We start from the raw sequence: 14,636 nt of genomic DNA on the forward strand, positions 1-14,636 counted from the left end.
CAGAAATGAAACCAAAAGGCAGGCGGGTAGTTTAGTACGGAGAGGAAGTATGTTTTCAACGCTCAGACACAAACGCTGCTAAAGCCTATCGGGTTTTCAAGAAACGAGACGACATCAAAGCTCAGCAAATGCGTGTTTAATGACATGTTAGAACTGCACTGAGGTCCACACGTATTCTGATGAGGCAGATAAGTTTATGGATAAACATACTTTTGGATTAATCTAAGTAGCACGTCACAAAACGAGCGAGGCATATTGTGAGCATATTTAATCACGTAAAACCCCTGCAATGTGATCAAGTGATACACTCAAAATAAATATTAGCATGTAATTATACATATGATAAACCCACAGGCTTCCCAAATAAGAACACACTTTTACTATAAAATGAAATATGCAGATGACAGTACAAGTTCCACGTTTACAGAGGAGGATTGCCAACATTTGCCCTTGAGAACTGGCAGCTGCATTGATGAGTTTTGAGTCGACTCACGACATAGCAGGAACTTCAATCAGAATCTAAGGCAAAAGTTTCAATTTGATATTGTGTTTATAAGAGCTTCACATGCAGAAAGGCCTTTTCAGTACATACAAAGCACATTCTTAAATACATTAAACACAATTTAGACTAGCGTACATACAAAAAATAGAAAGAAAAACAAAAAAAACCCTCAGTTTAGACCCTAAACTGCTTTTTATTTTACAGACGTTCCTGTTGACTGAGTCACATTGCGTTGTATTATTGTTAAAGCAAAACCTGCATATATTCGTACATTAGCTGTGAATTATTGATTGGTCATCTACAGTCTATTTATAAGCTCCCTGCACATATTCAACCGTCTGCTTCATCAGACACACACCAGGAGGAAGGATGTCTTGTAGATGATTCACACTCCCAGTTCAAAAAGCGAGAAATGAGTCAAGATTTTCAAGGCTTAATTGTTAAACTGACCAAAAAAAAAAAAACATAAAAAAAAATAGTGATGTGACTGAAACAGATGTATTATTAAAATGGGTCAATTCTGGCTGGACTTGGCATTCAAGATCGGATTTAGAAATCCAGAAAAGTTGGAGAGAAAAAAACCCAAAAACCTTATAGTTAAATACAGAAATGCGGGTGAGAGAGAGAGAGAGAGAGAGAGAGAGAGAGAGAGTGGGACTTTAGAAACCCAGGGGGTGAGGATGCACCGGGCCGCCGTTCTCCACCACCACAGCAGAGATGGACCGCAAGTTGTTAAAGAGCCGTTTGGACTGACTGGAGCGCAGCAGCTTAATGTCCTGCATGACCCGGTCATGAGCCTGGAGGATGAAGAGGTCATATTCAACTGGTTATTATTTTACAGTAAAAAGGACTAAAGTTAACTTCACAATGCAGCCTTGTAGTTGAAGCTCAAAGAAATGCCAGTTGGGTTGGATTCAGCATATCATGACTGTTCTAGTAATATTTAATCAACTACATTCTTATACAAACCACTGTGACTGCTCAATGCTATCAGCAGATGTGAAAATTCCTTCATGTCAAGGTTAGTAATAAGAAACAAAAAGTGTATTTAAAAACTAGAAAACGGAACCAAAATCAGTTAAAGATGCGTTTTATTTTTTTAATTTATCTTATTATGGTTTGTTTGTTTTTAGATGGTTTAATCAAACACAAATTTAGTAACTGGTTTCTTCCAAGTTAAATCAACCATCTGACTGACTGAATCAGGTCAAATTAAGTCACAGCAGCAGGAAGTGTGATGAAATGACACTTTCACCACCAAGCAAACTATGAATGTTGGTTATTGGCACAGAGGCTCATGGGATATTTTTTGTTTAATTACACCATTTATACAGTCAATTAAAATTTATTTTATTCCTTTTTTCTGTTGCAGTCCAATCATTTTCCACGGTTTCTTTTTCTGAAATTTGACTTAACCATAAAATAGAAATTTGAGAAAAAAAAAAAATAAATAAATAAAAAAAATCTAAACATGAAGTAAAATTCATCCAAGAAGATAAGAATATAAAAAAAAAGCCAGTAGGAATTTATTAGATCCATGTAAATTTAGAGAACCAGAGGTTATAAGACCCTGCTATTGGTCGATTCAGGATTTCCCCCATTTCAACTTGCCGACGACCTTACCTCCATACACCAGGTGTCACACAGCATCTTCTCGTGCTGAGCTGAAGGTTGGCCCTGACTCAGAGAGCGGGAAGCCCTGCAGAGAGCGGGACAAACGAAACAGCTGCATTCAGGCTGCGTGGGAGTTTCTGTGTCGAGTAGGAGGAGCTGAGAGTCGCTCAGTGGGAGTTCAAATATGCAACTGGGACAACCGAAGACAGGAGACAAAGAGAAGACGTTTGCAGACCTGGACAGGACGACCACCATGGCGTAGAGGTCGATGGCGCAGTCGGCGACTCTCTTCAAGACAAACTGCTCGTCTGAAAAAACAAAACATCTCATTTTAATATTAAAAGAAAAATAAGGAGTTAATAAAAGGCTTCAACCCACTTCTATGAATGTTTATATCCTGAAATAACATGGAAATAATCCCGAAGCTAATCTGAAACCAGCTGCCAGGTAAACATTCATTGTCTAAGACCGAGCGTCTCGCTCACCGATGATCTTCTTGCCGTGTTTGACCAACAGCTCCTCGATGACGGCGCCAAACTGCTCGATGGCTTTCACCGTCTGTACAGAGGGCGAACAGAAACACACACTCAGAGGAAGACGCGACGGCTAAAAATTATGAACAAGATCAGAAATTGAGCGTTTAATAAGTGGCCTTTGATTTCCTGTCCTATATCTAGAACCATCTCTGCTTTTGGAAGAACCAACACACTGGGTGGAGGACGTGTTAAAATAACCACTGATCTTCAGTGAGAATCTAGTACCCACTATTTGAAAACTGGAAATAGGACATGATTGAATAATGATTAAAAAAAAATATGCACAGAAAAAAAAAAAAAAAAAACACAACAACCTGCTATACTTACCAGGTCTCCACTTTGTGCCAGGTTAGGGTGGATGCTTCCCTGCAGAGTCAGACCTGTACTCAGACCTGCCTTTCTACAAATGAAGAAAAAAAACAACAAACATTAAAATAACTCTTCTGGTGCAGATCCCCCAAAATGTGCTAAAGTGATCGTTGTTCTCTGTCTGGTGGAAAAGTGCAATTAAATGTGTGAAAGAGCTGATTTATCACTTCAGATACAGCAGAAACAAAAAACTATGTTGAACAAAATAACTGAAATAAAATCGAGATGGCAAGTTTTCTGTTAGTCATAAATAGAAAAGAAATGAGAAAATCTTCAGCCTGTTGGTTTTCTTAGTAAGGGAGTGGTTCTTAAATAAATCGGCTATGTGTTTGAGATTATTCTAGATGAAACTGACTGCGCTCCAGGTAGTAGTTAGCACGTGCAAGGGAAATTGGAGCATAGAAAGCGCTTTGTGCCGAGTTAAAGGCATCCTTATCTCACAGCATCAACAGCAGCAGCTTTTATTGCTGCCACCAGAAGCAGAAACAGAAACAGAGACACGTGGTGCAAAATGTGCTGCAACCTTTTGGCTCTCTTTGTGATTTCTCCTGCTAGCAGCCCGGCGTTGCCTAAGGGGTTCTTCAGGGCCTTCTGCAAGCTCTTCAGCTGGTTCCCGGCATTCTGCAGGGCCGCAAACACAAACAGTACACACGGGTCAGAGTGTTTCTGGGAACTTTGAATGCTGTACTACCAGATTTAGTTGATTTTCTTTCCCCAGATTTTTATCTATAAATAAACCAGATACAACTGTCCTTCCACCCGTAAGGATCTTGAACATCGTTTCTGATGCCTGCACACAGAAAAACATATGGAGGGGAAGGGGGGGTGGGGGAGGTTGCTTAACATTTCAAAACAACAAGAACCCTCAGTGCCCGGAAAAGCATTGAGGAAGAACGGTTTCCAAAGAGTAAGCAGAAAGAAAAAATGAGAGAGAAAAAAAAAACAGACTTCCTCTGCTGTACGTTTCTGAGCCTTCCTCGTAGAGAACTCAAAAACCGCAATAAAAGCTACTGAATTCATTCGGTGAAAGTTCTCACGATACCTGGAAGCCATTGAGAGCCACGAAGAGCCTCAGGATGTCGTTGGTTCCCTCAAAGATTCGGAAAATCCTCAGATCCCTCATCACCCGCTCCACTCCGGAGTCCTGCAGGAACATGTGGACACATCGGTGCCTTCAGTTTGATCCAAGTCAATAATAATAAGCAAAAACAATAAGAGAAATTATTACGCTCGTAGAAGCTTTCAGAGAAATTACATCAGCTGGATTTGCATCAGGAATGCGCAGAGTGGGCTTTTCTGAACTTATCGCAAAGTTCTTAAATTTAATTTTCGCTCAAAGGTTTGTGTTTTTAGCGCATCCTGATAATATGTAATGTATGGGAGAGGGGCAAGTCGTAACAACCAAGAACAGCGTATTGAAAAACAGCGGCGGCAAAGAGGAACAGAGTCTCTTCCTTTAAAGGATTCTGGAGTTTTAAGCAGCAGAGAAACTAAACAGAGACAAATCGAGAAGTTTGTCTCACTTTGCTGAAGTGAAACCTCAAGTCAAAATGCACAACGTGTGCAAAAATATATATATATATATTAAAAAAAAACTTTTGTAAGACAGCACCTAGTTTCACTTATTCAGACGATGATAATCAAAGATGACTTGTATTAAAAGCGCTTCGAGATTAGAATCTCAAAGAGATTGCTCAACTCAGTGTTGAAATTATTAAAGGGAATTACATATTTTAAGATTTTGTAACTCTTAATTTGTCTCATTTAACTAACAGCAACCCCCCCATCAGTTTATCAGAACATGTAAACATTGCATTAGGACTTAAAAAATGTTCTGTTGTGTTCAAAATGAAATGCAAAAATTGCTCTCTTTTGAGAAGAGGACTTAGCAGCAGTCCAGTCCGTTTCCTCCTCCGTCTCAGAGACTCATCTCTAGTTTAGGACAGATTATATGTCCAAAATACATTTCTGAATCAAGTCAAGCTCAATGTTTTGGGAATCCTTCCCTACAACATGTTTTCCTTCCACTCAATTTTCTGTTAATGTTTAGTCTCCCATGATTTTCTGCATCATATTTGACATCAGTTGTCTGTCGCAACGCTCTCATTTTCTGAAAAACTGAAATTTGGGTGTCAATTAGGAAAGACGTATTTACGTAAAAATACGCTTTATGTATTTTTACAATACGTAAAAGGTTTCAGTTTTTCAATTCAACATTTCCGTCATATTCAACATTACTGAGCTTCACCGTTGAGATTTCAGACTCCATTTTGCTGAATTTGCCATCAGATTTCAGCTAAATGGACTTAACTTGAACCGGTTTCTTTGCTCTAATTAATGTGAAAACCTGCAGAACAGTAACACAGTCCACCCCTGCAGTCTGTGCACAGCTGTAGGTGTTGTTCCATCTCGAGGCTAACCTTCCACAGTTTCAGAATCCGCTTCAGCCAACCCCCCCTCTTCTGCAAAGTCGGGTTTATTTTAAGCACCGCAACATAAATGTTTACAGAGTTTCACTTCGCCCACAGATCTTCAGCTAGCAAGCGGCTGTCACTTTTGAAAAGGTTTTGTAAGCTACAAAAGGAAGAAATAAGTAAAATTGCAACACAGCACTGCAACTTCAGGTGCTAAAATAAACATGGCTAAAGTGTAAATAAGATGCTAATTAAAAACACCCGAGCTACTTTTGAGTGCAACTTTAAACTATCGTAAGAAAGCTGTAAAGGTTATGTGTACAGTACCAGAAGCAGGAAAAACAGTGCTATAATTCCCCACAGTGGTGCTGCCTGATTTGACTTTCTTGTCCTTGTTTACACACAGCAGCACATCGACAAAGTTTATAGAATCCCAACATTTAGAAGAAGGGGAAGTGAAAACACCAGAGTGTTTGCCGGGAAACCGTCCAGCATTTGTTGGCCAATTCATGGCCATTAATTCCCGCTCTCTTTTATAAGCTTGTTATTGTCACCCGGGGAAGTTAAGTGCCATTTTACTGATCCACCCATCTTCCTAATATTGACTCAGATCGTATTTACTAATCCTAGGGATTGCCCTGGTGAACCACAGAACAGAATAATGACTCTGCTGCAAACCAGTTCTCAGGTGAATTTCGATTTGAAAGTGACAGCATCTCCATCGGTATTATAATGAGCTCATGAAGCGTTTCAGGGACTCTCAGCATCAGGGGAAAAAAATGGCTGCATCCTTGTGAAAAACCTAATATAAATAAATCGTCTATTAAGGACGCAGCCCTGCATCTCCAACGCCGACCCATTGGTTTAGTTCACACCGAGTTTACGTGCAGCGGCTCTATTTCCCTCCTGAACTACCAGATCGATAGTCTTCGACTTAAAAGCTGCATCATATGAACTTCTTCGCGTGGTTTTCCATGATGATGGGGTACGAGTTTGAAAACATTTCTCCGTCGTGCCTGCTGCTAGCATGAGCTTGTTCTAAATGAAAATCGGCGCTTTCTTCTTTGATTTCCATTTTGACTTCCAATGATTCACTTCCTGCTAAAGAGCCCCCTGGTGGTTGAAGAAAAATCCACAGACGAGCCGCACCGGGCTATAAGCTGCATGATTCAAAGCGTGGGAAAGAAGTAGTGGCTTATAGTCCAAAAAATACTGTATTAAGCTACATTCACCTGTAGGTGGTGCTATAGTAGAAAATAGGCATTATAGCTTGTTACTCCAAAGCTAAAAGTCACGTTAACAAAATTAATCTGGGCAAAGATTCTTAGAAAGATTCTCCAACAGAAGAATCACTATGCCAAAGTTGTTGGTCTGGAATATTTTTCACCGGAGAGCCACACCATCCATGTCGTGGGTGGAGTTTTTATTTGACTCCATCCACGACGCATCATGCAACATTTTTATTTGAATCTCGGCCCTTCTGAGCCAAATAAAACTTTACACAATATGCTGAGTATACAGAACCCAGCTTTTACTTGCAACATCAAGTAAAAACTGATGTTGAACGTGACAGGATGTGGGCCGCACACTCACCTTCATAAAACCCATCCCTCCCATGACCTGAATACACTCATCTGTCACGGTCCAAGCAGCTTCCTGTTAAAGGGAAAACAAACAAAAAAAAAAACAACACACAAATCAGCCACAAAAACTTAAATTCCAGAATTAGATCAACAACCCTCAGAAATCTCACTTCCCCTCCGCTCTTCAGCAGGATGAGGAACATGAATATTGTGCAAGAAGTAATATAGATTCTTGAGTGTTTGCATCGACGCTCAAGTCCTTAAATATGAAGGTTTGCACGAGCCTCCCTGAGTAGAAGTCGATAAAAAGATTATTGTTTCCATTTTCAGACCGATTACTGAGTTCTTACAGAGGCGAAGATCTTGCTGATGGCAGCTTCTATCTGGAAGTCTGTGGCACCGCTGTCCATGTTCCCGCTGATCATGTAGGCCATTGACTGCAAGCAGATAGAAAAAAAAAAAACCCAAAAACTATGAACTCCTTGATTCAAATGCAGAACCAGCCATCAGGGCATCAGACTGTTTTACAACTTGCAAGAAAATTGAGTTTAAATAGAAGACGTTCTGAAACTACCATGAGGAGTCATTATTTAGGACAGCTTTTTACCAAGACGGCTCAGTATATCAAAATAGAAGTGACTCAGCAGCAGTAGAGAGGATGGAAACATTCGTTTTCGGATGGTCTGACCTCGGTCACGTACTGCAGCATGGTCATGCGGGCCACCTTTTCCTGGATGGCTCCGTAGGTGTGGATCTTGTTCCCAAACTGGGTTCTGTTGGCTGCATGATCGATCTGATGGCGAGAAAGACGAGGTGGAAAAATGTGAAGCGCGGTTCGTTGCAACAGACATCCCAAATTAGGTATGCAAAGTTTAAGATGCTCGAGATTCTTAAACCGGCAGGTTTCTACTTCTAGTTTTTGCTGCAAAAGAGAGGAAGTTTAAATGCTGCTGGTCAGAGTGGCAAAAACCACCAAACCCCTCGAAGTTAAACGGGGTGCGACTGAACTTCCTTCAAGCCTCGTCAATAGGAACCTTAAACGGTACTCAGATCTTTAAATACATTTTAAAGGTGAAATAAAAGAGCCTACAGGAGGTTCTGTTTGTTATAAAAAAACACAGCAAGAATGTTGTGAGCTGTGCTTAAAGCTAAAAACCACATGTTGAGAGCATCATGAGAGATACTGCAGGCAGAACACACAGCTATAACATAACTTCATTTCCAGCAGCAGCAACTGGACTCCAACAGTTGTAGGGGTTTTACCTAACTAGAAGGAATCACACTGTTCGGACTTAGTTGGCTCCCATTAAACCATTTACATCGTCTTACTGATAGACACATCCTAGACATAAAACTAATAGAATGCAAAGCATAAGACATTCTTGTCTACTTAGAATAGACTTTCTGTATATTTTCAACAAATGACAGATTTATAAAATGTTCACAATACTGGCGATTTGATCAAGAAATGACAAAAATCCGACCCAGCTACAGGTTAGCTAGCTAATGCTGGGTAGACGAATGAACGGACGGATAGATGGATGGATGATACAACAAATCATCCATCCACATCCTCTTTTCCAAACTCCTCCAGGCCTCACGGTCACCCTGACTTATGTTTTCCACAAAAACCCAATGAAACCAGTAGGAGTGTTTTCTGCCACAGCGCTACAAAATATCACTGAAAAAATACATTTACAATTGTAAATGTATTTACAATTGCAAAAGTAATTGTAAATACATTAAAAATATTTAAAAAAATTTAATATTGCTCCTTCTTCGGGGTTCATAAACCAATGAGCACATGAATATTCAACATGATGACACCTGAAATTCACAAGACGAGACATGATTTTTGGTTCACGAGAACAAGACGTGGCAACATTTGAATATTTTTCAAGACAAATTCAACAACATTTCCCAGTTAGTATTGATAACCTGCATTGTGATTGTGGTGTACCTTAATGTGATGCTAGACACTCAACTAGTGGTCGTTATGGCAACGCTTTTTGCCTCCTTCAGTGTCTGGACAACTTGCAGTGCTCACATATTGTTTGTCTTGTTACACCCCGAGTGGAAAAAATGCTCCCTTTTTGCTAATCAATTATTGGATTATCACTATTACTATTATCATAAACTTTAGGTTCAGAAAAGCTAATTCAACATGAAAACCTGACCTACATCTGACATTAATCCTTTGCTTCTCCACGTTTAGTTTTACACAATAAACAAAATTACCCTCCACAGCATCTTTGACAAAACACAGTGCAGTCTCCTAATATCGTATGAGTAATAGTACATGAGAGAGCAGTCGGTTGAGATTTTCTCTTGATTATGCAACTCTGTTGTGGGTTGACTCAAGTGTCTTCAAGTGTAATATTGTAACAGGATTGCTTGATGTTAAAAGATTTTCTACACATCACCAATAAATGTTTCCCTAAATGCAAAGCAAATTTGACTAAAGCGCAGAGGCTCATGGTGTTCAAAGGAAACATGCTCTCACACCGTCAGCCAAATTTGAATCTCAAGCGCCCGACTGCCACTTCAGCAGAAAGCAGGCTGCGGTGCAGCACGAGCTGGGGAATTTCCCAGCCACCCACAAAGAAAGAAGAGCAAGACTGAAACAAACGAGGGGTGTGAAGAGGCAATACGGACACGACTCGAAGCGAAGGATGGGAAACCTGACGGCCTGTATGAGAAGTGAGCTATGTGTGAAAGCTGCAGAGCTCTGCTGCTGCTGCACGCCCCTTCCTGTCCACAGCATGTTCAAAGGGGACGCCGGCAGACTCACGGCTTTGGCCATGACGCCTTTCATGGTGCCCGAGAGGGCGGCCGCCATCCCGAAGCGACCGTTGTTCAAGATGTTCATGGCCACTTTGAAGCCACCGCCCACTTCGCCCAGAACGCAGTCGGCCGGCACGCGAACGTCTTCAAAGTAAACCTCGGCCGTATTGGACGCCTTGATGCCCATTTTCTTCTCTGGGGGGCCGCTGCGGGGGGAAGAATAAAGACAGGAGCAGCTTTAGACAGACTTCCTATTATATCTACTATTTAGCCAGATTTGATGTGACTTTTATGACATTATAGAAGTACAAAACATTTACCCAGTTTGAGTATTTAATCTTTTTTTTATTATTGTATAAATCAAAAAATAGAACACCAGCTGTGTTCTTATTCAGGATTGAGGTAAAGGATCGTTTTACCATTTTATTGGCATCTGAACAAACATATCAATTACTATGTACATAATTTATGAAAGTCTGGACTCAATTATCTTGGATTAAAAACAGTTCAGTTTATTTATATAGTGTCAATTCACAGCAAATGTCATTTCAAAGCCATGTGATTGCATCATGTTGATGACTTTGCTGTCATCCCTCCTGCTGGAAGAGCAGCAGCAGAAATGAACGATCCTCCACCATCTGCTGGTACCAACGACTTTCTGATTATTTCCCAAAGTTAAATACTTCAATACTTCTCCAGATTTTTAAAATGATGACATTAAAGTCCAGACTACTCAAGATTAAGTCCTGTTCTTAAAGTTAAGCGGGAAAAGAAAAGTGCTCACTGTGTGACTCCTCCAAAGCTCCTCTCCACAATGAACGCTGTGATCTTGTCCTTCATCTCTCCGGTTTTAGGATCCTTCATGGGAGTCTTGGCAAAAACGGTGAAGATCTCAGCCAAGCCTCCATTGCTGTACATAAAATATAAAACATATATGAAGTCAGCAGTAATTAGAGCCCTTCCTGTGTCTAATGTGGTGCTGCCCTCTTGTGGCGACAGCCTGTCCTACAATGAGCTCACACCTGATCCAGATCTTGCTGCCATTCAGAGTGTAGAACTTTCCACAGGGGGAGGCGAGAGCAGTGGTCTTGATGGAGGCGGCGTCGGAGCCGCTGGCGGGTTCAGTCAGGCAGAATGCGGCAATGTTCTCACCTGCACGGAGACACGGTGGGGAAAAAAATGAATTCAAAGAAAGATGTAGGTCGTCTTTTCAAGATATTTGTGTTCTGCAGAACTGCTGTATTTTTGGCTCTGGTTTTGATCCAGAAGTCTGTCCAGATCCTGATCACCTGTGGCGAGTTTGGGCAGGTACTTCTCCTTCTGGGCTTTGTTTCCAAACAGCAGAATTCCCTTAAAGCCGATCGACTGGTGAGCTCCCAGTGTGATGCCGACTCCCAGATCGTGACTGCCGACGATCTCAACCAGGCGAGCGTACTGGAAGGAAACGCAACCATCATGTTAGACTTGCAGCATACACGGAATGGTGCAAATGTTTTAAACCACCAATTTCCCTCTCTTATTTACATCTAAGCAGAGTTTTGAGCAACTAAATTTCCTGTTTTTAAGCTTTTCTTAAATTTTTTTCTCCAACTGCCACCAATTATTAGATATCAAAATTAGACTCTGAAATAGGGCTGCAACTAATAATTATTTTAGTAATAATCGATTTAGAAATAAATTTATTATTATAGATTTATCCATTTATTACTAAATCCATAATAATAGATTGAATGATTATGATTATGTATGTTCATTAATACAGATTATGACAGCCCAAGGGTCTGGAAACCTGCGGCTTTTAAGACCCTCCATATTGGCTCTTGACGTGAAATGATCATTGTTTTAAAATATAAAGCTGGTAAAATAAGAGCTTCTGTTGCATCTTTGGGTTTTCATGCAATATTTGCACACAATCCCAACAGTAAAATGACACACATTGAGCAACAAATATATTTTTTTTCTGTTTGTTGTATTATTTGATTGCAAACTGATATTTCTTACTAATTTTCCAGAAACATGGAAAACTGGAAAGTTTTCCGTTTTGAATTGAGACTTTTGCTCAGTTCTGAACACATCAGATCAGCAGACACTTAGATATAAAAGTGAATCGTACCTGGGTGTTTGAGAGGCCGAGGCCCCCCAGGTCAGCCGGAACCTGCAGGCCGAAGGCCCCCATCTCCTTCAGACCCTCCATGGTCTGATCCTCCACCTTCTCCAGAGCGTCGTTCTTAGCGGAATCGTTCACCTCCTGGAAGACAGGAAGCATGAATGAGCCTGATGAGTATTAAAACAGGTTGTGAGGCTGGAGGTAAAAGAATACATTCTTTAAAGGTTTTTAAATTACCTCAAAAAACTTGCTGACTGGGCCAACGAGCTCCTGGAGGAACTGCTCTTGCTCCTCGTTCAGAGCTAACACACAAACAAAGCTGCACCTAATTATTTTCCAAATTAAAAACCAACAAATCTAATCAAATATGAGGAAAGTTTGGAGCTAACCTTTGGGGAAGGGGAACACTTGAGTTGTTGCAATTTGTCCTTTGAACATGTTGACAGCAAATGATTTGGATTCCTGAGGAAAGAATTAGACAAGACCAAAAAAAAAACAAAAATAAATTTGATTTAAATTTTGTTTTCCGTTTCTTACTCTGGCGATAAAGAGCAGAGAAAAAGGCAGCCTACAGCAGCGACGGCCTTCTTCTCCACTTCAGCAGCAGCATCACTGCCGACCGCTGCAGGTTTCTCCAACACGGCCTGAGGAAGAGCAGCAGAGAATCTTAAGCTTCATCAACACATAACAAAAGCCTTAAAAAGTCCGTGACACTATAATTAGAAAATGTTTGACATGTCCTCAAGCGGCCAACTGGACACACAGGTCAGCAGGAGGAGAGGTGTGTTCTGTTGGCTGACGAGAGCAGACTAGTTTACAGTCATCACCACAATATGAATACTTATTTTTATAACTGTTTCCACAGTTCCCATTCCTAAAATGTGGATATTATTTTAAATTAATTCACAGTAACAAAAACAACATTAACGCCCAGGAACTCTGATTAAAAATATGACAAATATGCATATTTAAATGCATAAAATTGTGGGCCAATGCACCACAAACAGCTAATGAACGGATCAGGTCCACCAAAATTAATGTGCAGATGGAAAATATTTGGACCAGGACACATAAGCAGAGGTCTAGATGACATTATGTCACATAAGAGTGTTATGTTGTGAACTTTTGCCTAGACAACTGCGGTGTGTCACCTTTAATAACTCGGTCATGTGACCAGTGAACTTTCCCCCACTTCCACATAGAGGGCGTTATATCGTCCATACTTTATAGCTCATCCAGTATCCACAAAACAAGCAGACCTTATGAAGTAATTACACCCGATAAAGGGGCAATATATAATATTAGACATACCTGAGCAGCTTGACTTGCGTAGAGCCGACCGTTCGGTACAGCGAGTACTAGCGCAGCTTGGCGCTGACCTCTGATTAACGGGAGCAAAGATAAAACCATGTTTAAGACTTGGTAGTCATTTCAGACAGAAATCAGGAGATTTTACAAAGGTCTGCGGATTTTCCTCACCCCGACAGCACGGCAGGATTCCTGAGAATGGATCCGCACACCGCGGAAGTCTGGCTCACCTTACGAAGCAGCATGATTTATTTTTGTTCTGAAATAAACAACAGCATTTACCCGCCTGAGGCAACAGGCTATCACAAAGTCAGTGAAGTTTAAGCTTAGATAGAGGCGTAAACAAGGTGCCGACACACCGCTAACGGCAAGTGTTTTGTAACTATTACGGTTTTAACTTGTCTTCGCTCAACATCCAATAAATGCACGTAAACCGCCTAGTTTTCTCTGTGAACCATGCCAGAAACACCTGAAATGCCAAACCTGAGTTAATAAACGGTGAAACTTTCTCTTCTCACCGAGAAAATGAGCCGAATAGCCACCGAACCTGATTTTCTTCCGTTGTTACAGCTGCTGTTATTGTCTTCTTCTAAGGCTTTTGAAGCGCCGACTGTCCACCTTTGTTAGATGGCGTTAGCGCCCCCTGCTGGGCAGTCGTATAGAGGTCCTTCATGTACAGTTGGTATTTTTGTTGCATAACAATTTGTTCATTGTGATGGTGAACTTCAATTCAGTCTTTCACAAATATAAAACAACAGTTACACCTCTTCATATTCTTAAGCAAACAAGTTGCATTATTTGAGTCACTCCACAAAAACAATATTGTATTTAAAGTTTAGCTCCTATTGGTTTGGTAAATTACGAGCATTACTATATCACTCTCCTGTATTAACATCTGCCCACTGGTCTCTCTTTTCTCTGAACATAGACAGTCAGTGAATGCAATTCTACAAATCTGCTGTAAAAATCTTTTTTAAGTGCATTTCTTTTTTGCCCCAAATTGTCCTTGTTGGGAGGGATTTTCTTTACCAAGTATAACATTTTTACCCATGAAAGTTTTAATTTACCTAAACGTGTTGTCTCGCTTCTATGGTGCTAGAATGTATTTTAATAATTAAACTCTTGTGTAAATCCTAAAAACCTCACCTGGGATATTTTTTTTTCTGTTTTTATTCATTTTTGGTCAAACAGTCAAAACATTATCTGGGTTTTTCCAAATGGTGTTAACTTCTAGTAATGAATACATTAAGCATCATTTGTATAAGCTTCTGAATTGTAAGATTAAATGTCTCTCTTGTTATTCTGACATTTAGCAAATAGAAAGAATTTCGGTAACACTTGCTGACCTAAACCATAAAAACCTTGGTATGATTTAATAGAGTTTCTGTAAATGTCAACATGTTTCTAGCCACATACGAA

General features: G+C 40.3%; 1 protein-coding gene across 2 annotated transcripts; it reads right to left on the reverse strand.

The window, feature by feature from the left end:
* Positions 1-114: 114 nt before the first annotated feature.
* Positions 115-13,864, reverse strand: acadvl (acyl-CoA dehydrogenase very long chain). Of its 2 annotated transcripts, none has more exons than XM_044096830.1 (21): positions 13,736-13,864; positions 13,389-13,476; positions 13,221-13,290; positions 12,482-12,553; positions 12,299-12,371; positions 12,147-12,211; positions 11,916-12,050; positions 11,092-11,236; positions 10,825-10,954; positions 10,587-10,712; positions 9,810-10,008; positions 7,707-7,811; positions 7,369-7,455; positions 7,029-7,091; positions 4,064-4,165; positions 3,545-3,642; positions 2,980-3,052; positions 2,602-2,674; positions 2,352-2,424; positions 2,126-2,201; positions 115-1,299 (listed from the first exon to the last, which is right to left on the reverse strand). In XM_044096830.1, exons 2-21 carry the CDS (start codon positions 13,460-13,462, stop codon positions 1,162-1,164), a joined length of 1,977 nt encoding a protein of 658 aa, XP_043952765.1. In that variant the 5' UTR covers positions 13,463-13,476; positions 13,736-13,864; the 3' UTR covers positions 115-1,161. The 2 variants fall into 2 exon arrangements, with proteins under 2 accessions (XP_043952765.1, XP_043952766.1); XM_044096831.1 differs by having other exon boundaries at positions 13,701-13,848.
* Positions 13,865-14,636: the final 772 nt, after the last annotated feature.

Source organism: Gambusia affinis, linkage group LG18 (genome assembly GCF_019740435.1).
Source record: "Gambusia affinis linkage group LG18, SWU_Gaff_1.0, whole genome shotgun sequence".
In the NCBI taxonomy this organism is placed as follows: Eukaryota; Metazoa; Chordata; class Actinopteri; order Cyprinodontiformes; family Poeciliidae; genus Gambusia; species Gambusia affinis.

Bases quoted from the DNA above. Each gene is read 5' to 3' on its own strand.
- acadvl (XM_044096830.1), bottom strand. From the start codon at position 13,462: ATGCTGCTTCGTAAGGTGAGCCAGACTTCCGCGGTGTGCGGATCCATT. The intron at 12,212-12,298 runs GTTAGCTCCAAA...TTTGTGTGTTAG, and splicing joins AGTGTTCCCCTTCCCCAAAG to CTCTGAACGAGGAGCAAGAG. The intron at 12,051-12,146 runs GTAATTTAAAAA...CCTGTCTTCCAG, and splicing joins CAGTCAGCAAGTTTTTTGAG to GAGGTGAACGATTCCGCTAA.